This window comes from Pseudorca crassidens, chromosome X (assembly GCF_039906515.1).
Source record: "Pseudorca crassidens isolate mPseCra1 chromosome X, mPseCra1.hap1, whole genome shotgun sequence".
Classification (NCBI taxonomy): Eukaryota; Metazoa; Chordata; class Mammalia; order Artiodactyla; family Delphinidae; genus Pseudorca; species Pseudorca crassidens.
Genome location: NC_090317.1, coordinates 109,314,083 through 109,339,710, shown reverse-complemented (window position 1 = coordinate 109,339,710; position 25,628 = coordinate 109,314,083). Strand labels below are relative to the sequence as shown.

General features: G+C 36.9%; 1 protein-coding gene across 1 annotated transcript in view; it reads right to left on the bottom strand.

The window, feature by feature from the left end:
- The window catches only part of LOC137216712 (melanoma-associated antigen B10-like), a 54,395-nt gene extending 30,771 nt beyond the window's left edge, over window positions 1–23,624 (bottom strand). The window contains exons 1-2 of the mRNA XM_067722751.1: window positions 23,582–23,624; window positions 21,457–21,692 (exon numbers count right to left, since the gene is read on the bottom strand). Coding sequence (XP_067578852.1) covers window positions 21,457–21,692; window positions 23,582–23,624 — 279 coding nt within the window. The remainder of the gene's footprint in view (window positions 1–21,456; window positions 21,693–23,581) is intronic.
- Window positions 23,625–25,628: the final 2,004 nt, after the last annotated feature.

Below are 25,628 nucleotides of genomic sequence, written 5' to 3'. Positions count from 1 at the left end.
GACAGAGAAAGGACCCGAGAAAATATTTGAAGAGATTATAGTCGAAAACTTCCCTAACATGGGAAAGGAAATAGCCACCGAAGTCCAGGAAGCACAGAGAGTCCCATACAGGATAAACCCAAGGAGAAACATGCTGAGACACATAGTAATCAAATTGGCAAAAATTAAAGACAAAGAAAAATTATTGAAAGCAGCAAGGGAAAAACGACAAATAACATACAAGGGAACTCCCATAAAGTTAACAGCTGATTTTTCAGCAGAAACTCTACAAGCCAGAAAGGAGTAAAACTGTCACTGCAGATGACATGATACTATACATAGAGAATCCCAAAGATGCTACCAGAAAACTACTAGAGCTAATCAGTGAATCTGGTAAAGTAGCAGGATACAAAATTAATGCAGAGAAATCTCTTGCATTCCGATACACTAATGATGAAAAATCTGCAGGAGAAATTAAGGAAACACTCCCATTTACCATTGCAGCAAAAAGAATAAAATACCTTGAAAATGAGTATACTACCCAAAGCAATCTACAGATTCAATGCAATCCCTATCAAACTACCAATGGCATTTTTCACAGAACTAGAACAAAAAACTTCACAATTTGTTTGGAAACACAAAAGACTCCGAATAGCCAAAGCAATCTTGAGAAAGAAAAACGGAGCTGAAGGAATCAAGGTCCCTGACTTCAGACTATATTACTATGCTACAGTAATCAAGACAGCATGGTACTGGCACAAAAACAGAAATATAGATCAATGGAACAGGATGCAAAGCCCAGAGATAAACCCATGCACATATGGTCACCTTATCTTTGATAAAGGAGTCAAGAATATACAGTGGAGAAAAGACAGCCTCTTCAATAATTGGTGCTGTGAAAACTGGACAGCTACATGTAAAAGAATGAAATTAGAACACTCCCTAACACCATACACTAAAATAAACTCAAAATAGATTAAAGACCTAAATGTAAGCCCAGATAGTATAAAACTCTAGAGGAAAACATAGGCAGAACACTCTATGACACAAATCACAGCAAGATCCTTTTTGACCCTCCTCCTAGAGAAATGGAAATAAAAACAAAAATAAACAAATGGGACCTAATGAAACTTAAAAGCTTTTGCACAGCAAAGGAAACCATAAACAAGACCAAAAGACAACCCTCAGAATGGGAGAAAATATTTGCAAATGAAGCAACTGACAAAGGATTAATCTCCAAAATATACAAGCAGCTCATGCAGCTCAATATCAAAGAAACAAAGAACCCAATCCAAAAATGGGCAGAAAACCTAAATAGACCTTTCTCCAAAGAAGATATACAGACAGCCAACAAACACATGAAAGAATGCTCAACCTCACTAATCATTAGAGAAATGCAAATCAGAACTACAATGAGGTATCACTTCACACTGGTCAGAATGGCCCTCATCAAAAAATCTACAAACAATAAATGCTGGAGAGGGTGTGGAGAAAAGGGAACCCTCTTGCGCTGTTGGTGGGAATGTAAATTGATACAGCCACTATGGAGAACAGTATGGAGGTTTCTTAAAAAACTAAAAATAGAACTACCACATGACCCAGGAATCCCACTACTTGGCATATACCCTGAGAAAACCATAATTCAAAAAGAGTCATGTACCACAATGTTCGTTGCAGCTCTATTTACAATAGTCAGGATGTGGAAACTACCTAAATGCCCATCGACAGGTGAATGGATAAAACAAGATGTGGCACATATATACAATGTAATATTACTCAGCCATAAAAAGAAACAAAATTGAGTTATTTGTAGTGAGGTGGATGGACCTAGAGTCTGTCATACAGAGTGAAGTAAGTCAGAAAGAGAAAAACAAATACCGTATGCTAACACATATATATGGAATCTAACAGCAAGAAAAAATCGTTCTGAAAAACCTAGGGGCAGGACATGAATAAAGACACAGATATAAGGAATGGACTTGAGGACTTGGGGAGGGGGAAGGGTAAGCTGGGACGAAGTGAGAGAGTGGCATTGATATATATACAGTACCAAATATAAAATAGATAGCTAGTGAGAAGCAGCTGCAAAGCACAGGGAGATCAGCTTTGTTCTTTGTGACCACCTAGAGGGGTGGGATCGGGAGAGTGGGAGGGAGATGTAGGAGGGAGATGATATGGGGATATATGTATACATACAGCTGATGCACTTTGTTATACAGAAGAAACTAACACAGCATTGTAAAGCAATTATAGTACAATAAAGATGTTAAAAGAAAAGAAAGAAATATTAACTCAAAAGTAGTTGACATTTATATACAACTGGTATATAATATACTGGTACAGTATATTTTTCTTAACTGAAGAATTACTTAAATTGAAAAAATAAATCTTAATTTCTTTGGATTTTCACATATACTCACGTATGTAACCACCACCCGCATCAAGTTAGAGAACATCTTCAACATCCCAAGAAGTTTCTCCTGTCCACCTGACTAGTCAGTAGCGTCCCCCTACAATGATAAATACTATTCTAATCTCTATCACAACAAATTGTATTTTTAACTTCACATGAATGGAATCATACAGTGCATGCTCTTTTGTGTCTGACTTCTTTCTGTCAATATTATGTCTTTGAAATTACTCCATCTAGTTGCTCCTATCGGTAGTTTGCTCTTTTTCATTGCTGTAAAGTGTTCCACTGCATAAATATATCACAATTTGTTTACCGATTCAACTTTTGATATACATTTAGGTTGTTTTCAGCTTTCAACTATTATGAATAAAACTTCTGTGATCACTGTCATGCATGCCTTGTACATGCATGAAGAATTATTTCTGTTGGGTATATATCCAGGAATAAAATAAGCTGCTTAAGTTGCTGCATAGCTTAAGTAAGTAATTTTAGGTATTTTCCCCAAAACAGCTGTGCAAATTTACATCATCACTAGCAATGTAAGTGTTCTAAAATTCCACATCCTTGATCGTACTTGATAAGGCCAAACATTTCAGTCATCCTATCACCAACAGAAAATTTTTAAAGAGTCTTGCCTTCTAAGTGACAGAGAAAAAAAAAGCATGTAGAGCAACTTAGTCCAGAAAAATAACAAAAAGGGGAAATAAACAAAAATACCATAAAGTAAAATAATAATAGTAAAATACCAAACATAGCATGTCTTTAAATTATTATAATACCTTAAGCCCTGTGTTAAATATACCAGGCACTCCTGTTTTGGAATGCCTCTACAGAACATGTATTGATGGCTCATCTCTTTTTTATAGTTAGCTACCAAGTATGCATGAATTTATTGTCTAGACCTACAAGAAACATATTTTTAATTGCCACACTAGTAAGTAAGTAAATAAACAAACAAACCAAAAACCAGCAAGTGGAGGTTCTCTGAAAGTGGACTTCAGAGTATAGCATGAATATACAACCACAGGAGTGGTTAGGGAGACCAAACCCTGCTGCTGAATTCACACAGCCAAAGTGGAACAGCTGCTGCAATGAAACCAAGCAGTAGGCTTTGAGAATTCCAGAGCTCTTGATTTCTGGTTGTTCTTTCTGCTCAGTGTCATCAATTGTAACAACTGATTAACGTGAAAGAAGATCACTTACTTTCTCCTCAGTTAGTAAATTGTTAAGTTATAAACTCAAGCCTTCTAACACTTGTGTAGGTATAGCTAAGATAATTTTAAAATGTAATAGAAAAACTAGTTAGCTGAATGCTGAGGGTGTGAATAGGTGATTACAATTCCAAATCCAAATTTAATTGCAACCAGTATTTTCCAGGTTCCCGTCCATTACTACGAATATTTGAAAATTTATATCTGGTAATGTAAATAGTATTTCTGTATATCATTTCCATTTCACTTTTAAATAATTTTGAACTTAGATTTTAAAACAGAGCAAAGTCATCCTAATCTATACAACTTAGATAATATTCCCTGCCAAAAACACAGTATTTGTTTTTAAAAATATTTTAAAATATTTGTGCTTCCTCTTCAGATTTTTTTTTTTTAAAGAGGTCATGTAACCAGCGATATGGCCATATGATTAAGTGTATTTTTACAATGCTGGAGAATGTTCAGAAAGATTTCATCTGCTTAGTTACTTCCCCTAATGCACTTAATACCAGTGATTACATTCTTGTTGCCTTTTTCTATAAAAAGTAACTTCTGAAACAGGAAAACATTTACCATTGCATAAACATGTAAGTCGTGTTCAATGCCAAAATCATCATTACCTTGGATAATGCCATGAACCCTTGCTTCCTATTGTGGCATCTTATAAATATCTCAGCTAATTTTTAATGTATTCCTTCTGTATCTATAATACATTACATTTATTTAATCTTCAGCAGTAATATCTAATACACACACAGTGAAACAATGTGATTTCCTTTTGTCACTGACAGTAACAGATAGTTCTTGATAATTATGATCCATGTGTAGCTCCTTCTTTCATTAGAGGAGAAGAGCATACAATGCCAGATCATCTGCTAGAGCAGTTCTATGTCATCAATCTCAAACCACTTGCCAATGTCGTGAATGCGCATATCTCCACAGAGTAATATATCTGTGTCATATCATTGTTATATATCCTGAATTGTTTAGAAAAGCAAACTAGAAAGGAAAAAAACAAATATGAGTATTTCTCTGCTCTATATGAAATGTGATATAAATGGCCATTTACTGAGTCTGTATTTTCCTGTGTGTGTGTGTATTTGTGTGCGTACAGGCACATGTTACGGATGTGAGGGGAGGTATGTTCACTAGTCTGTACATTTAATGTGTTTATTCTATGCTATAATACTCCATCCATAACTTAACCACCAAAAAGTGTATAGGGATAAAAAGAACAGAAAGGGGAATTTGATTTTCTCTTTCCCTTAGTCAGTGTTAAAAGGCCCTTTCCCTGAAAATTAGCAAATGATCACAGCTACATTTTTTAAGATACAGAGTCAAGTTGATATAATATAGGCAGAACACTGAGGGATATCAAGATGACATCATACCCTGGATGAAGATTATGGCCGCTACTAAATAGCATGGATATATAGTTATGTGTTTGCTTAGTAGGATCTATGAACGAGAACTGGTAAGGCAAGTTCCAAAATTATATAAATAGATAATATTTTATAATACAGAATGTTTTATTTAGCTCATTATTGACGTCTTGGTATAAAGGCAGAGTATGATTGCTGTAGATCCTTGATGTTAGCAATCAAGATCTTAAGTTAATGCTGATCTTAAAACCATATAATTTTAGAGAGAAAATCTGAAGGAAGCCTTTCCTAAGGGCCCAGGCAGAATCCAAGACCTTATTTTTTTCTGTTCCCCAGCACATATTATACATGGTGCTTCTAATACCTCCCGGACCTTGCACTTTAAGTAGTTAACTTCTTCTAATGCCAAACTGTAATTTATTTGCATTCTTAACCTTGAAGTCTCAAATAATCCCCAAATGTAGTGGATGTTCAATAAACATATGTTGAATGATTGAATGTGCTAAGAAATTACAGACATGTGGCAGACAATAAGGAAGAAAATAATTTAGGCTAAATGTTTTGCTCCAAGATTTATCTTGAACTCCACTCAATAGTAATAGTTTCTTGATAGGAGAAATCTGAATTATGAAGAAGGACTAACCATCTCCCCACAATTATGATATAAATCATAAGAGCAGTGGCTCTGGAATCAGACCGCCTGGGTTCAAATCGTAACTCCACCAGTTCATTCTTGTGTGACACTAGTTAGGATACTTAAGTTTTTTGTGTCCCAATCACCTCATCTTTTAAATGAGGATAATCCTATCCACCTCAGATTTGTTGAGAATATAAACAGTAACATATGTAGAGTACGAACTTAGAAAAGTGCATGGCAAATTGAAGCACTCAATAAATGTTTGTTTTTATTACTTTGTGTTCTCTTTCAAGGTGATTCCTCTGACATACCTAAGTCATTCTTACTCCTCAGGTATAGAATTGCCAAGGGATGACACGATAGGAACAATGCTGCTACTAGAAGACACAGTCTTTTCTGCTGGAAAGAAGGGAGATCCCGAATTAATTGCAACTACCCACACTGCGATTTGAAGTGGTTAATCGTTGAGCAAACCGTTTCTCCTTTAGCAGGCTAGGCTTCCTGTTGCACATTAATTCTCCTGTCCCTCACACAAAGATCCCTAAACTTTGGAATAGGGAAGAAATTGAGGACCACACAGTCTAGTGATAAACAATACAGCATTTCTACCAAAATTTTACACACTTATTAATTAAAAACCTCTTGATATTTGGAGAACCAATTTGGACCTTGAATTAAAGAACACTCTTGAAACTACAGAAAGTGAAATAGATACAAACTTATCTCCTCGATGAGTTAAAATTACCAAAGGCAGATTGTGTCTTTTTCCTTTGTGCTGTCTGCCAAAGCAAAGTGTACTCAGCTATTTAACATTAGGTATGTTCAATCTAAAATATTGTGGTATTTGATCTAAAAAGGCCCCCCAAATTATTGTCCTCCTAGTCATCAGCTGCGAACAGTTGAAAATCACTTAGCAGTATTTGCTGAACTGTACTGAGAAGTTCCAATTAATCTGATCTGCTGAAGAGCACCCAACTCAAAATCAAATCACCAACTTGATGTAAATGATAATAAACAAGACTCCCATTTTTATTTTATTAAGTATATCTGGATTTACTTATATAAGTATATAATATGAAGTTTAAAAATTAACGTATATACATATTGGTTTTCTCTCTTTATGAAAATTCATGGCAAGAAAATCACAACTAGAATTAGACTGAAACACCATTTTCATTTATAAAGAAGTGAAGTGGTACAGAAATTGGCTTACTATTTGGCTTCTTGAAACATTTCTGCATTATCAAAAAAGTTACTGATGCAATTTCACAATGTTTTTCAGAAATTTTTAAGATATACCCAAAGGAAATTACTTCCTATATACTATACCTCATATCTAACCTATATGTTTCATATCAATAAAAAGGACTTTTCATTGATTGTTATTAGATATACGTATTAACCTGTTCCAGGGCTTAGATAAAATAATGTTTAGCTCATTTTTTTCTGTGCTCCTAATTTTTGCAAAGTAGAATATAGGAATTTACATATAGCTAAGCTATGAAAACTAATAGCGGATTTAACTATAAACGTTGTTATTTAGTCAGATGGAAAAATCTGAAGACAAGTAGATCTCTTCCTGTCAGAGCTTCCACCTATGCAAAGTGCCCAAACTGGAACAGAAGGTATGGATAAGAAGTAGGAAAATGTACACAGCAATGTCAAATATTTACCAAGCATTCATTTTTGCATTTTGCATGTGCTAGCTCATTTAATTGTTCCAAAAATCCTTAGACTTATGCAATTTAAATCCCTAAACTAAGGTTGTGCAAATTAGCAAAGTGTAGGATGCCCAGTTAAATATGAATTTAAGATACACAACAAACCAATTTTTCATGTAAATGTGTCCCAAGTATTCCATGGGATACACTTATACTGAATCAATTGTTTGTTGTTTATCTGAAATTCAAATTCAACTGCACGTCCTATATTTTATCTGAAAACTCTATCCTAAAGGCAGGTGAATTTTATAGATGATAAAATTGAGACATATACACATGAACTTTATAGAAGACAAAACAGACACATACGGTTCGAATGTAACACAGTAGCAGTACAATTTGAGGTCTATCCATCTCCAAGACCCAAAATATATATGTGAAGTATAGGTGAAAGTTCACCTCCTGACTTTTTTGAGGGGTTTCTTTCATCCATGATCACGAAAGTTAATCATCCCTGTTTAAATTCCCAGAAATTTCAGGCCCATCACATGATCTTATGACATGCTTTAAGATAACTTCTCTTGAAGCATGAAAAGTCTCAGGTTTTCAGGTTCAAAATATGACTGTGGAGTCCTGAGGCACAACCCCTTCCAAATGTGCCTACCATCTTAACTCATCTGGTATAAAATAGTAGCATCATATTCAAAGGCATTCTAGGTGATTTACTCTTTTGAATAAAAATGGAGGAAAGTGGAGATATTTGCAAAGCTAAAGACAAGTTAGAAACAATCTCTTACTTGAGATATGTTGTTGGCAGAGGGTACAAAGACATTCAATATTGAGGTAGGATTTGTCATTATAGTTGAGATCAGAGACCATTAAGGTAGGCCTCATGAACCTCAGAAGAGAGGGTATGCCAAGTTTGAAGAGGTCTGGACTCTACCAGACCTAGGAAACAAAACAACTCCACTTCTTAGCCTCCATTTATCACTGTTTCTTGACTTAGGTGTTCCTAAGAATCTTGTAGGGAGCTTCTTTAAAATGCAGACTCTTGGGCAGTAAAACCAAAGGCTCTAACTGAATAGGCCAGAGGTGAGGCCAAGGCATGTACATTTTAACAAGCTTTCTAGGTGATTCTGATGTGGGTGGTCCATGGAACAATCTTCAGGAACAGAACTGTATGCCTAGGAGATAATTGTCAAGAGGAATAAATCCCTATACTTAGATTTCACTACCAATATTGATTCATTCCATAGGCAGAACTGGTAACTTTCTCATCTTGACTACGGTAGTAGGTCTGATCAAATTACTTCTCAGCCACTGTAAGTGCTCTTTATCAATGATCTCTCCAATTGATTCTCAAAAGAAGATCAATGAACCAGCAGTAATAGAATCAAATTAAGGAATTATTTAAAATATAGGTTCATCGATGTTGAGATATAATTTTAAACGTATGATAGTCCAATATTAATGCCAGAAGGAAATTTGTAATTAACTGAGAAGGAATAAAAAATGTTCAATTTTCCAATCATTGTTGTGGCTCTGATATTAAGGCAGGGTGGCTGTTAATAAGCAGAGTCTTCACTATGACCTCTTTTTGTTTCTCGACTTTGCAGATCACTGAGTTGCATACCAAAGATACATTGTAAGGCAGTTGATCATCCTCAATAAAAATAATGTTGGCCGTACAGCCCAAGATGAGAACAAGGTGGATCATGATCACTTAGGAGTATCAGATGTTTCAAAACACAGACACTTCTGTGGTAAGGTTTTCTCTACTCTCTTTCTTCTAGAATATTGTATGTTATTACCAGTTTGAATGGAAGATGGAAAAACTGTAAGAAGGCTTAGGATATTATTGACACTTTGGTGATCACAAATATATATATTGTGCCTTCCTCTCTAAGTCAGTTTTTAAAAGGACCTTACCTGATTCTCACACGGCACGCCCATAAAATTCATTGTACGGACCAAGTGGCCTTGATTTTAATTAACTTTTTCTCAGTAACCATTGACAGATGTTCCCTAGTAGTCTTAACTGCAGGCCACACATGCAGACCTACTGAATTAGAGCCTAGGAATCATCTACTCACTGCATACTCTCCTCCCTTTAAGTCCTCTGATTCCTGAGGAATTGAACCACACTAAATATGAATAACATGCTATGATTTCAAATACTTTATGTACAGAAATGCTGCAGTCAAAGTGTCTCTTTCTCTCAAATAATAGATACTAAAAAGCAACCTCCTAAGTGCCAGTGCACTGTGTTAGTTTTCTATTGTTCTGTACCAAAAACACGATAAATCTAGCAGCTTAAACACCAATTTATTATCTCACAGTTTCTATAGGTCAGAAGTTGAGCTAGCATGAGTGTATTCTCTGCTCATAATCTCACAAGGCTGCGATCAAGATGTCAGCACTCTCATCTGGAGCTTGGGATTCTCTTCCAAGTTCGTTCAGGTTGTTAGCAGAATTTACTTCCTTGTGGTTGTAGGAATGAAGTCCCCATTTCCTCATTGGCTATCATCTATGGCTACTCTCAGCTCCTAGAAGCCTCCCACATTCTTTGCCATGTAGCCCCCTTCATCTTCAATGTCAGTAACAGAGACCTTCCCTCTCATTGAATCCTTCACACTTCCAATCTCTTGCATTAGGAAGAGTTCAGGACCTTTTAAGGGCTCATCTGATTAGGTCTGAACCACCCAGGATGGTTTCCTTATTTTAACATCAACTAATTTAAGATCTTAATGACATCTGCAAAATTCCTTTTGCCATGAAATTTAACATAATCATGGTAGTAATATCTCATTATATTCACAGGTCCCACAAACACTCAAGGGCAGAGGATCTCATAGGAGTGGGTGAAGAACATTGAGAGACACCTTAGCATCCTACTTATCACATCCATCTTATACTTCTAAGTTGAATGTGTGAAGCTTTAAAAGGCTGAAATATTTTGTTGTTTATCTTTGCACAGTGCTGCAAAGTGCATTGAGTTGGCAGCCCTGTTTCACAGAGATGAAGATGAGAATTTCTGGGATTGTAGTGCCATACTGTCTCGTGAGGCTGTTTATCAGCTTTCTTTCACAACCAGAATATCAACTTTTAGCATGAGAGAAATGCCATAGACAGAATTTGCATAAGCTTTGACAGTATACAAAGTACATTCAAACATACTTTCTTCATGTCCTCTTTACAACAATCATGTTGGTTCCATTTATAAACAAGGCACTGAGATCCAATGATGTCATACAATGTCACAGAAAAGTGAGTAGAATGGGGACATAGACATACAGCATTCCGTATAGAAAGCCACAGCCCCCTGTTCTCTATTCTTCATAGCCAAATTGGCACTATAGAGAGGATTCAATATAACACGCAGGACAATTTAGAAGAAAATGAAGTAAAATTGAATATTTTACATGTTCCTGAATGGTACATTCCTCTGTTCCAACATCCCAGGATCAAAATATGTTTTACTATTTTAATTTTACTTTTAATTTTCTCTATTATCTGTGCCCTCAAATTAGAACTTCAGGAAGCTCTTAAAACCTACAGAATTTTAAATGATTAAAACATGTAAGGGACAATCTTTCCCAGTGTGTATGTCTTTAAACTGGATCCCAGACTTGAAGGTTAGCTTGTAGATATTAGATATTGAGTGAGAAAATTGTGTTCGTAAGTGTGCATGTATGCACGCACAGATGATCTTAGCTGGAGGGGGATGTTGAGGAAGACCAAATGCCTGAAATTACATCACTGATCTGCCTGCTCTGTTTATGTTATGTTATGTTAACTTGAAAAAGTTAAGGAAGGGACTTCCCTGGTGGCGCAGTGGTTAAGAATCCGCATGCCAATGCAGGGGAAACGGGTTCGATCCCTGGTCCAGAAAGATCCCACATGCTGCAGAGCAACTAAGCCTGTGCACCACAACTACTGAAGCCAGCGTGCCCTAGAGCCCACGTGCCACAACTACTGAGCCCATGCGCTGGAAGTACTGAAGTCTACACACTCTAGGGCCCGCATACCACAACTACTGAGCCCGTGTGCTGCAACTACTGAAGCCCGTGTGCCTAGAGCCCGCGCTGTGCAACAAGAGAAGCCACCGCAATGAGAAGCCCATGCACTGCAACGAAGAGTAGCTCCCACCTGCCACAACTAGAGAAAGCTCACGAGCAGCAATGAAGACCCAACGCAGTCAAAAAAATTTTTTTAATAAAAAATTTTTAAAAAGTTAAGGAAGACTCTATTAACTATCCAATACAACTTCCAAAGATGAAGGAAATGTTCTTCTCTGTCTACTCTAGTAGCCACTAGCCACATGTGGCTATTGAACACTTGAATGTGGCTAGTGTGACTGAAGAACTGAACTTTTAAATTTATTTAGCTTTAATTAATTAAATAGCCACATGTACCTAGTGTTTACCATATTGGACAGTGAAGATCTAAGTCCAAAGGTCAATTAACAAACCAGGTGGAAACAGAGCCTTTTAAAGATAGTTATGTTTGCATATTTATAATCTTTTCTTGAATACAAAGGATTCTAAGTGATTCCAGATGATCAATGAAGAATCTTAGTTTGGAAATCTAAAAATCTTACATATATTCCAGACCAAATATTCCTGAAGTATGGTCCCCAGATCAGCAGCATCAGCATCACCTACGAACTTGTTAGAAATATAAATTATCAAGCCCTGCCCCAATCTTAAATCAGATACTCAAAGCTTGGGGTCTAGCAATCTGCATTTAATAAGACCTCCAGGTGATTCTAATGCACTTTTGAAAATCTCTGTTGTGGAGCAACAACAGTATACAAAATAACTGACTAATTAATTAACACAATAACTTATTTTCTTTATTATTTAATAGTTCAGTAAATAATTATGTAACACTTCAAAAAATTCTTTTGGATATCAATGACAATGGCACATATTTATTTTATGATTCTCCTTAAAATAAAATGAAAAAGCCAAGAAGGCACATCTTCTTTAGCTGATGGATGACTTATTCTATTGGCATTATTTCCTGGGCTTCTAATGACTGTCCCAGTGAGAAGAGTTCTTGTCAGATATTTTGTCATACAAAATGCTGCAGCAGCTTTGAGACTCCTGCCAATAAGGGTTTTTTAAGGTGCATTGCAGTTATGGGGGTAGAAAAAAGGTCTCTAAGGAATCATTCAGTTTTAAGCCAAATGTGTCTGAAAGTATTCAATATCAGAGAAGCTATGTGACAATTTTTCAATTAATCAGTCATTTTTATGTCTAACACATTGATAAAAGCAGTATTTCTTTTATTCTTTCTTTCCATTTTAGTCTTTTTTTTTCCCCCTTCAGTAAACTGAAATGAGCCATGGTTTAAAGATCAACAACTTCTAATTTGTAAAGGGCTAGCATTTCATTACAAAGCAAAGTTTCAAAATCCATTTTGCCACTAAGAAGGCTCCCATCTCATTTTTCATTGAAAGTGGTCTTGGCTATTTCAATTTACTTTATATTTTAATGACTCACCTTTCACTAAATGCCAGAGGGTTAAGGTAGAAAAAGTATGGGATTAAGATCAGGCTGATGGGGATGTGAAATCCAAGAAGCATAACTCCTGTGTGCCCTTGAACAAGTTATTTAATTGCTCTGAGCCTCAGTTTCCTCATCTACAAAAATGGAAATAATAACACAACTTAGAGAATGATTCTGTGAATTAAAATAATAATAAATGTGAAAGTGCCTAACTTATTTTAGTTAAAAAAAGTTACCAAAGCAGATCCACAAGAAAGGAAACATTCTTATGATTAAAATGGATATTTCCTGTGAAAGAAGCCAATATATTTTAATATTATCTGGAATATATTTTTTTAGTCTCTTGATAGTTTTCTTAAAAAAAAACAATTAAACTAACATATCCCAATTCTCTATTTAACCGAAGGTTTTTATTACTTTCAAACATTTCTTCGCAGATAATTACATTCCTGATGAAGATACTTAGTTTCAATTTCATTTGATCCTTAGTGCCTGCTTTAGTGCTTGATGGCTTATTAATCTATATTTTTATAAGCTTATGAATTAAACAATCGATAACATACTTCTTTCTATCCTATCCTTTTAGTGTGTTTTTTCCTATTTTTTCAGTTTTATTGAACTGTATAATTTTATTGAACTGTATAATTGATAAATAGGAACTGTATGTATTTATGGTGTACAACTTGATGTTTTGAATACATTGTGAAATGATCACCACAATCAAATTAATTAATATATCCATAACCTCACATAGTCACCATGTTCTTTTTATTTTTCTTTTTGTTTGTGGTGAGAACACTTAAGATCTACCCTCTTGGCAAATTTTGAGTGTTCAATACAGTATTGTTAACTGTAGTCACCGTGTTGTATACTGTATATTTGATCTCCAGAGCATATCTTGCATAACTGAAACTTTGTACCCTTTAACCAACATCTGTTTCCCCCTCCCTCCTGCTCCTGGCAACCACTATTCTACTCTCTGATTCTGAGTCTTAATATGTTAGATTGCACATATAAATGACATCATACAACATTTGTCTTTCTGTGTCTGGTTTATTTCACTTAGCATGATGTTCTCCATGATTTCAAACCTAAAGAAAAGTTGCAAGAAAATCCCCTTATGGCCTTCACCAGATTCATTAATTCATTTATATTTGCATTTTATCCCATTTGTTTATCATTCTCTCCTTTCATATGCACCCCCCACCAATGCACACACACACAAACACACACACATTTCAGTACTTCAGTGTGTATTTCCTAAGAAGAAGTATATTCTCTTATATAACCACAACACAGGAAATTTAACATTGATACATTATTACTTAAACTTCAGCTCATATTCAGATCTAGTCAATTTTTCCAATAATCCCCTTTATATATATTCCCTTTTATCACCAGTCCAGGATCCAATCCAAAATCATCCTCTGCGTTTACCTGTCATGTTTCCTTAGTCTTTTTTTATTCTGGAGAAGTTCCTCAGCCTTTCTTTGTATTTCTTGATCTTGACGTTTTTGAAGAATACAAGTACTTTGTACAGTGCTTATCTGTTGTTTCTTCATGGTTAGATTCTGTTTGTACATTTTTGGCAAGACTAAAAAAATACTTCTAATTCATTCTTAATTATGTACTATAAAAAGTTACTTTACAACCATACACAAAAAGGTACAAAATTTATTAAGACTTTATTTACTCTAGGTACGAATCACATAACTGATGCCCCAGTGTTATCAGAAATAGTTGAATATGGTGGAAAGAACACAAATTCTGGAGTCAAATTGTCTGGGCTCCACAACTTTCTAATTGTATAGTCTTGACATTAAATCTCTGTACCTTGGTTGGGTTCCATATTTACAAAACAGGATGTTAATAGTACCTACCTCATTCATTTAGTGTGAGGATTTATATTTAAATCACTGAATATGGTGACTGGTATATAGTGAGGCTCAATAAAAACTTCTGGGGCTTCCCTGGTGGCACAGTGGTTGGGAGTCCGCCTGCCAATGCAGGGGACACAGGTTCGTGCCCCGGTCCGGGAGGGTCCTGCATGCCACGGGGCGGCTGGGCCCGTGGGCCATGGCCACTGAGCCTGCACGTCCGGGGCCTGTGCTCTGCGACGGGAGAGGCCACAGCAGTGAGAGGCCCACGTACCACAAAAATAAAAATAGTTTAATTGTTTAAAAAAAAAAAAAAACCTTCTGATCATTGGTGCCATTAATAACATATATATCTATATATACCCAAATCTTACCATGTATATTTGTTGAACTTTTAAAAATATTCTTTATTTCCTGCTTTCAACAGAGAAGTATCATTTGAAAGTCCCAAAATATGTAATTAAATTACAGAGAAATGAATATATTTGGAAACATTTTCAAATCTGAAGTGATACATTTTTCTTTTGAATATTTGTATTTTGTTCTAACTTCTTCCTACTTAGAAAAATAAATTATTATTCTTTTGTTTTCTTAATGTATTTTTATAAAAATACTAACTATAACTAGCCTCAAAGCTAATAGTATTAACTTACTACTGCTGATGACTTCTAACTCTATGGTGGAATATTGTTTATCATTATCCCTCATTCATAATGCTCTAGCTGATTTTTGCTTTTTTAACAACACATTCTAACTTAAATGTGTTTTTTTCAAGTAAATTTAGAGTCACTGGTGACCTTGGTAGGATTCAAATGAGATGAATTCTTTATATTTTGAAAGGTAGCTTTATGTGAATTTTATTCACTAGCATTTTGAAAAGTGAAAAATCTCCCCATCTGTATTGCAGAAATGGAATAACTGAGGAAAGATTTGCTAAAGAATTCCCTGATGGCAAATAATTATTAGAATATATTATACTTCAACCCAGTCAATAGCAAGGGAAATTGGAATAGCATTATGTGTCTTCAGCATGTGGTAGGATATAGTTACAAAGTCAGGAATCATGAATTCAATCATGAATTTGCATAAATGTAAATTGTGACCCAATACAGGAATATGATCTGTTGCTTTAAAAGATGTATGTATATCAAAATTGTGAGCCCTGATTGAGAATTAAGATCTTTCATTGATTTTTATTGTGGGTGTCAAATAGATTAAAAATTTTAGCATTCAAGAAAACTTAAAGACCCATCTGTTGTAATTCCTAAAATTTTTGATGAAGAAACTTGTGTCTGAAGGGTTAAAAATCACATAGATGGGCTTCCCTGGTGGCACAGTGGTTGAGAGTCCGCCTGCCGATGCAGGGGACATGGGTTTGTGCCCCGGTCCGGGAGGATCCCACATGCCGCGGAGCGGCTGGGCCTGTGAGCCATGGCCGCTGGGACTGCGCGTCCGGAGCCTGTGCTCCACAACGGGAGAGGCCACAACAGTGAGAGGCCCGCGTACTGCAAAAAAAGATCACATAGATAAATGATGTAAATTCTAGAACTAGAACCCAACAGTTTCCCTTCTTCATCATCTTCCAATTTAATTCCAATTAAACTAAAACAAATGTATTAATTTTCTAAATTCTTCCAGGCAGAAGGGATCCACTCATTTAAAAGGACTTGGAATCTGTTATGGACTGAATTGTGTCTCTCCAAAATTCCTGTGTTGAAGCCCTAACCTCCCAATGTCATTGTATTTGGAGATAGGGCCTTTAAGGACGTAATTAAGGTTAAATGAGGTCATAAAGATGGAACCCTAATCCAATAGGACTGGTGTCCTTATAGAAGAGGAACAGACACCAGAGAGATTTCTCTCTTGGTGGGTGCACATGCACAGAGAAAAGGACTCATGAGTAAACTGTGAGAAGGCAGCTGTCTGCAAGCAAGGAAGAGAGGTCTCACCAGAAAGGAACCCTACTGGCTCCTTGATCTTGGACTTCTAGCCTCCAGATCTTTGGGAAAATGAACTTCTGTTGTTTAAGCCACTCAGTCTGTGGTATTTTATTATGGCAGCCCTAGCAGACTATGACACTGTCTAATGCAAACATACAGGGTTATTAATTTTATATCAGAAAATCAGTACAAAACGTGTGGACACCAAGGGGGAAAAGTTGGGGTGGGGTAGTGGTGGTGGGATGAATTGGGAGATTGGGATTGACATATATGCACTAATATGTATAAAATAGGTAACTAATAAGAACCTGCTGTATAAAAAAATAAATAAAATTAAATTTAAAAAAAAAAGAAAATCAGTACAGCACGAAAGGAAGAGTAGTCATTTTAACTTGGAAGAGTAATGAGTAAGAAAAACTTGAACAGAAAAGGTGATTCTTGTGGTAAGTTGTGAAAGATGAATGGAAGTGATAGGGGCTGAACTGGAGTAGTGATACCATGTGGTATTCACACCATTTCATTTTCCTCCTGGACCACAGGAAAAATACGTTTCTCCTCCTCGTAAATCTAGATATGTCATGTGATCAGTGCTGCCAAAGGGATGTGAGTGATAGTGATGTAAGACACTCCTAGACCTGACATTTGAAACAACGATTGCCATCCTCTCTCTCTCTCTCTCTCTCTCTCTCTCTCTCTCGTGACTTCTTGCTAATCTCAATGGACAGGATCCTATGGAGAACTCAGAAGTCGCCAGGAGACAGTGGAGCCTCAAGATGGAAAGAGCCAGGATGCCTTAGTCACAGCCTGATGGAGACCCTTTCCAGTTAGATGATCTTCAGTAGACTATGCACAAGGAGAAAGCAGTATCATTGATTCTCAGGTACTTTTCCTCCTTACATTTTAATTTCTCTATAATAAGGATGCTTCTTAAAGTGATAAGGAAGCAAGGTACCATAATTTAACTGGGAGAATTCATTTTCTTCCTGGGCACTATACAAAACAATGCACCTTAAAATAGATGGCAGCTTAGATTTGATAAAATGCACTAAATCTTTGTAGGTTAAGGCAATGAGATTGTGGGAATTTTATTATAGCAGGGAGCATTAATTACTCTATTAAAAGTAGAGTGGGTTCCCAGATAAAAAGAACTGTGTCAGCAGGCACCCAAGATTAAAAACAGTTTTATTTGTTTTAGAAGCTGCAAGCAATTAGGTCTGAGTGAAGTGTAAATTATGGAATGGCAAATGGCAGTAACTACTACCAAGCAGAATGTGAGTGGAACTAGCAAATGCTCTGATAATTAATAATGCATTTCCTCTTGCTGGTGAACTGCATAGTCAGAAATTTTTATTTGAATGATGCTTGTGGCTTTTTCAGTATGGTTTTAGTAATGGAAGCATACTTTAAGAAATATTTTGAGGGAGATAAGTCAAATAATTAGTATCAATGAGCTGCTATTTTACTTGGTCACTTATTAAGAATAGTTATATGGTATAAAATTATTTTACTGAAAATAAGGTTGGGACATATAAATATTTTATGTTAATATGGTTATTTTCGTATACTACATTTTCACGTTGCAAAGTCTCTTTGTTAACTCTACATTTTTATCCTAAGATTTGCCTGGAAGAAATGTAATCTTAACAGATTTGTCGATCATTCCCTTAATACAATGTAGAACCTCACCTGTATGCAAACTTCAGTACATAAACATCAGGAATCATAGATGCAATTCAAACTTTATCCCTCCAGGCCTTAAAAGGAGCTAATTTCACTGAAAGAAACAGCATATTTACACTTTTTTTAACCTGAGGCAACTGACCCTAACAAGGAGTTCATCATAAAATGGTAGAAGTATTGATATGCTTTCAACATCCTCTGAAAAATTTTTTTAAATGGAATTAACATGTACCTGCATAGACTGAGGAATTGTGCTTCTTTGATCACATTTGGGTTTCCCAAATGATTGTTTGCATCAATAAAAGCATGGTAAAGAGAGACTTAAAGGAGCCATTGAAACAAGAATAAGATATTCCCAGATTGATGATCTTGGGTTGATTCTATCAGTGTTCCCCCAGACTTTTGAATAATGACTTCCTTTTGTTCTCTATAGGTCTGATCCACAAAATGAAATTGTATTTTGTGTACTACATACATACCTTGGTTATGTTATCAAGTGAACAAAATAAAACTTGTCTGTGCTCTAATAACTATGCCAATCTCCAGTATAATCTAGACTAGAGGGGTCCAAGCTGTGTCTAGAGACACAAAACAAGACAGATGGGGCTGATAGAGTCTGAGTAAGTAAGATATCAAATTCCCTGCTTTCCCAAATCAAACCAGATACATCCACTTTTATCTGTTTTATGTGTTGGAACACACATGAGATTTCATTTTAAAAATTATTGTGTAAAAGCTTCTAAAGCCCATTTATATTCGAAATGCCAGTAAAGCACAATAATTAAACAGGAGGACAATGGAGTCAGTCTGCATTGAAAATCCTTGACCAGCACTTGCTAATTGCAGACACGAGAGTGAATTACACTAACTCTCTGGATCTGAATTCCCTGTAAAATGAGATTAATAATTATTTCTCATAGCATGGATTTGAGGATTAAATTAAATGATACAGGTAAAACTTTGCTACACCAAGTTAATGGCTGCCTGTCCATGACTAGACTACAATGAGATAAGGAGCTTATGCCAAAATGTAATTCAGCTATATCACTAAGCACACTATTTCTTTCAGCCGCTTTCTATTTTTCATGATATGACTTTCTCAAAGAAGGAAGCAGTGCATTGAGTTTCATTCTGGCTCAGCTCCTTATCTAATTGAGGATTGGCCTCTTGGGAGGAACTGAATTTTATTTATTTTCCAGCTTTATTAAGATATAATTGACATATAATTTGGTATAAGTTTAAGATGTACAATGTGATGATTTGATGCTTATATTGAGAAATGATTATTACCACAGTAGGGTTAGTTAACACCTCCATCACTTCACATAATTACCATTTCATTTTTTGGTGATAACATTAAAGATCTACTCTCTTAGCAATTTCCGAGTACTTAACTAATATAGTATTATTAACTATAGTTACCAGGTTGTACATTACTGAATTTGTTGACATAACACTTTTTGTAGAGTCTTTATGCTTTTCTATATATAAGATCATATCATATGCAAGCAGAGACAATTTTACTTCTTCCTTTCTGATCTGGATGCCTTTTATTTCTTTTTCTTGCCTAATACTCCAGCCAGGACTTCGAATAAGCAGTAACAGTGGGCACCCATGTCTTTTTCCTGATCATAGCAAGAAAGCTTTGAACCTTTCACCACTGAGTATGATGTTAGCTGTGGGCTTGTCATATATGGCCTTTATTATGTTATGTTCCTTCTATACCTGATTTGTTGAGAGTTTTTATTATGAAAGGATGTTGAATTTTGTCCAGTACTTTATCTGCATCTATTGAGGCGATCATATGATTTTTATATTTCATTCTATTAATGTGATGCATCACATTTATTTATTTGCATACATTGAACCACCCTAATGTGTTTGGCAGAGACAGTTCTCTACCATGCAGCTCATTTTGGGTTTCTGGACGTGTCAGCTGGTAATGTCCTTGGGCAGGTGGAGCTTACTAATGGGCTCTATTTGGGGGCAAGGCCATTGCCCAAGCTCTGAGGTGGGGTTGGGGTGGTGCCACTCGCTGAGAACAGTTGGCTAGAACTGCCTGCTGGCTTTGTTCCCTGCCCAAGCGAGGCTGTAGGATGGGCTCCATGGTTGTCTGGGTTCTTTGGTTGGGCTTCCTAGATAATAGGGCTGGGTACTATACTCTTGTAGGTGGGACTATGAATTAGTTTCCCTGCACTTGGGGGGCAGCAGAACAGCCCTAAGACCTGCAGTGCTCTCTGTTCGCTGACCTGAATCAAGCAAGAATATTCACTGAATTCCCCAGCCAGATGGGGACACCAGTTTTGTTCTGCAGATGGGGAAAGCCACTGGTAGTGCTCTCTGTTCAAGTGACACTGTAAGCAGGGCTGTTGAATGGGGTCTGCAGCTTCCAGTGTGCTCTGGTTAGGTTCCCTAGTCAGATGGGCTGAAGGCTGTATTCAGTCATAGGTAGGGCTACAAATTAGTTTCCCTGTCCTGGCAGAACTGACTCCAAAGTTAGCGAGGTTCTTTGCCGTCTTGACTCAACCCGACCAGTACCCCAAGTTCCTTAGCTGAATGGGGCCACTGGCTTTGCTCTGCAGAAGATCAGTTCTGTCTTCCAGACTCTCCACTTGAGTGTTGCTGGGCTACACAGCTTCCACATGTTCCAGACAGGATTTCTGGTCGGGCAGAGCTGGGAGCTACACTCAGTAGGGGTGGGGCTATGACACCTCCTCTGCCTGGGTGGGCAGGGGGCGAGGCAGATCAGGCTCCAGGGCCAGCAAGGCTCTTCCTTTGAGGACCCAAGTCAGGCATATCCGCACCCCTCCCCGTTCCTTGGTCAAACTGTCCCACTTGGCTCTGCAGATGAGCATAGCTGCTGGTTGGGACTACAACTCGGGTACTGTAGATAGGAACTTGGTTTGCCCAGATCTAAGTGCTGGTTGTTGTGAGCTCCTCCCCGCTTCTTAGTCACAATCAGGTTCCCAATGACCAAGCCCCACAGATTCCCCCCACAATCCCCATGAAGCGAACAGAGTGGGGACTGACAAGAAGTGACCCACAGTGCTAAGAACTGTAGGCTAAGAACTGTAGGGGAGATCTCTCAGCCTACAGTTCTTGCCGACATCCAGCTTCCTTAGCCCTGTCGGTTGCTTCTTGGCAGTCCCCACTCTGCTCTTACCTCATGGGGATTGTGCGGGAATCTGCGGGGCTTGGTCACTGGGCCAGCCTGCAGGAGGGACATTGAAGTCAGCATGTAACTGCTCGTCTCATCCTCTGATTGGTTCTGTCTTGGCCTCTGTGATACAGGGGGTGCTTTAGCTTCACCACTGTGTTCTAGGATTTTTTCAGTGGTGTCTTGTCCATGAATAGTTCTTAGTTGTTCTTGTTGGGAAGGGGAGCCAAGTTGGGAATGACCTATGTCGCTCCAAGAATTTCTTGTTTAAAATTCATCTTAACTATTACATCCAGGCCCCAATGCAATAAATTCCAATCTACTTCTAAAATACCTTGAAGACACACTCACGGAAGATTTTTAAGAAAAGGTCATATCACTCTCAGAGGCTAAAACTGTCTAAAAACCTGGTGCCACAACCTGGGGGAAATTTCTAGTAACTCTCATGTGATGAAGCTGATCTCTGATCCCATAACCTGGAGGCTGATGCTGTTTCTTTCTATCACTAAACTGCTGAGAATAACGCTTTTGGAAGCCTTCTAAAATAGCCAACCCCAGGGACATCCCTGGTGGTCCAGTGATTAAGACTCTGTGCTTCCACTGCAGGGGGCATGGGCTCAATCCCTGGTCAGGGAACTAAGATCCCAAATGGTGTGTGGTGCAGCCAAAAAAATAAATAAATAATTTTTTTAATAAAATAAAATAGCCAACCCCAACATGTTTCATATGATTGCAATCCTTGGTCACAGGCCAAATCAAAAGCGATCCCTGTTGTCTGTCTGCCTCTAGACTTGTATGCCCACTATACATTGTGCTTTTTCTCACTTGGATCTCCTTTTCGCTTTCTCTGTACCTCCAAGGCTTTTCTCTGAGCCCTCAGTTATGGAGAAAGGTCCTTAACTCCTCAATCCCTTAACTGAATGCACCACCCACTCACCTGCCTTTCATGAGTGAGCTACTTGAAAAACCCAGCTGTTCTCATGGTGTACTGCTTCTGCTCCTCTAACTAATGTATCTCAAAGAACAAAGTGTATTTGTTTGAAGACCACCTAACGTGTGTGTCATTATATCTTGTGATATTTCTGGTTCATTCTGTTTTGGACACTGGTATTTAACAGTTAGGTAAATCCTTATTTTAATCAGTTCACTTGTGTTTCTAGGTCAAAATGAGTGAATAGCACAGTAAGAAATTATGGCGCCAAAATATTTTATATAAGATATGAGAATATTTGTCAGATATTCATGAAAATTCTAGGTTTACCTGTCTATCCAAATTAAATACAAGTTTTAATAATTAAACTAAATTCATGTAATTAACCTACTTATAAAATTATATAAAAAATTAAAAGATCTTACATTTAATCTTAATATGATAATTGTTGCCGACAGCATATGCTAAATTAAAATCCTTATAGGCATTAAAAGATTTTGTCAAAATAGCTTAAGTTATAAATTATAGCAAAGTCCAACCACACCAAAGTCCTCAATAAAATATAGGCTTTAGATTTTAAAAAATATTGGGGTTGAATTCATATTTCACTGTATATTAGATTTGTAAATTAAAATGCTTATACCCTCAATTTTGACAACAGTTTCTTGTTGTCAAACAGTTACTGTTTGACAACAGTAACTTGTTGAAGATGATACCAATTTACCAGGTTATTATGAAAATTAAATGATATAAGACATGCAAGATACCTCATAGGGTGCCTGACCCAATATAGAAGAGCAAATTCAAATACAAAAATAGTGCAACTGAATAAAAAGAGGCGGGAGGGAACTTCTAAAGTCTCTTTGAAATATGAAAGATGACCCTTCTCATAGTAACATATACTGTTAAACACTTACAGTTGACTTTGTGACTAACTGTAGTGGACACTGAAGTGCTGCCCAGATCCCGTTCAGAAAGGAAGGGTCAATTATCCCAGGCGCTGGAAGTACTGCTAATGATTGACAGCCCTCAAGCTACCAAGCCCTCTTCAATGATTGCCTCAGCTGAAGTGAACAGCCTCAGCCAAGGTCATTCCGCCATTCCAGATGGCCCTCATCTTATGACTGATCTGTGAGGGGGTAAAACGACTCATTCCTCTCATCCAAACTCAGGACTCCTCTGAAGTTTCATCCTATCTACAGAACTCTCCATGGGCTGGCTGAGGCTTCCACTGATAGCGCATTGCCGCTTAGCTTCTACCTCTGCCTAATCCCATTTCTGCATATTCCCTTCCACAGTGTTTATCCCAAGAGTACTCCATAATGAACTTAATCTTCAAGTCAGAGTTAGCTTTCTGGGGAATTCAATCTGCTACTACAACACACACAACTTCTAGCTATCATCTCATCAAATTATTTTGAGGACCATTAATATCATCCCCAGAAGTAAATTGAGACATGGAGAAGTTAAGTAATTTGTCCAGTGTCATGAAACTACTACCCTGGATTTAAACCTACATTTCACACCAAATGTAGTGAACTAAGCCAGTGCTATATTCATTCTATCTCTACTTCTGTCTCATTTAGAGCAATCAAATATCAGTAAGAATATAATAGTTAAGCTTCTCTTCTAGAGAAACCTTGTATTTCCAAGTGAGTAGTTGCGCCATAGAAAATTCCTTGGATTGAGTCTGTGGTTTGGCATAAACTAAATCAAAATACAATGTTTCTGTAAGATGAAATTATTATTGAATATGTTACGTAGTTTATAAACTCATGATTAATATTTGCATTCTACTATATTAGGCCTTTCCCAGTTAGTATCAAAGTAAATCTTCAACTTTTTGAGGTTGAATTTGTTTTTAATAACCTTTTTCTCCAATTATGGTTTCTGGCCAAAATAAAATCCTTGAAGAATATTAGACTATTACAATACAAGTTGCATTTACAGTAGTTACAAGAGGCATTAACAATCGGGTAAAAAATCTGTACTCATAAGTTTTGTGACAAATTTGTAAAGGATAGGATTCGGTTTATTTTTTAAAGTCTAAACTTTTGAGCTTTTTGCAAAGTGATATATAGACTACAAATTTCTTAACTTGTTTTCTTAGACGCTTTCTGTATTCATTTCCTTTAGGCATTACAATAGTCTCCATTACCTGACTGGCTCATAATATACATATATATCTATATATCTATATATCTATATATATATATTTTTTTTTTTTTTTTCCTGCGGTACGCAGACCTCTCACTGTTGTGGCCCCTCCCGTTGCGGAGCACAGGCTCCGGACGCGCAGGCTCAGCGGCCGTGGCTCACGGGCCTAGCCCGTGGGATCTTCCCAGACCCGGGCACGAACCCGTGTCTCCTGCATCGGCAAGTAGATTCTCAACCACTGCGCCACCAGGGAAGCCCGGCTCATAATATTTTTAAAACTAAACTAGTGTCGTAATTTTAAGCTGTTTTCCTGAATGACGTAGCTGGCTCAGGCGCTCCTGGAAGCTTTGTTACCAAAAGACAATCAAGTTAAAAATGTTAGTTGATATTGTAGTATGTGCTTAATCACAGAGAAATATACAGTGTCTGAACCTAAAGGGGCACGGGTCCTGGTCACACAAACATGGTGAATTTAGTTCTTTAAATATTTGAGGTCAATGCTCACCATCAAAGCTTTCCTCAGTGACCTCATGGCAGGACTCTGCATTTGGGATATGGAATTCTCAGTCCAGAAAGTTTTACTATTTTTAGTCATTATATTAAAAGATGAGTAGGTTAATGGGTACTTACCCCTTTTGCCCTGTAAAGATTTCTGTTCTGAGAGTTTTAAATCTCACTGGGAGTAAAATCTGTGTTTTTTTGTTTAACATTCCTCTCTACGGTTAACTCCCTGATGTGCATAGAATAGCTGCAATGTGCCAAGTGTTTAGTGCGCCTTACAAAAAAGAAATCTCTGAAATACAACAACCCTGTGAGTAGGTATTCTTCTTCTTCTTTTTTGCGTGAGAAACCTGAGGCTCAAAGACGTTAAATAATTTATATCACCTGTATGGTAAAGACATTTGATCACACCTGCCAACTTGAATTTATTACACTTTATCTTGACTTACCAAGAAAAACATGATATATATGCACTTGTGTAATGCATATATTATCACATGTGCTGACATAAACACAAGTATTTTCTGTAGCATGTGAGCAAACACAAACTAATTTTTGTAACCACTCCTGATATGTCCCTATGCCACAT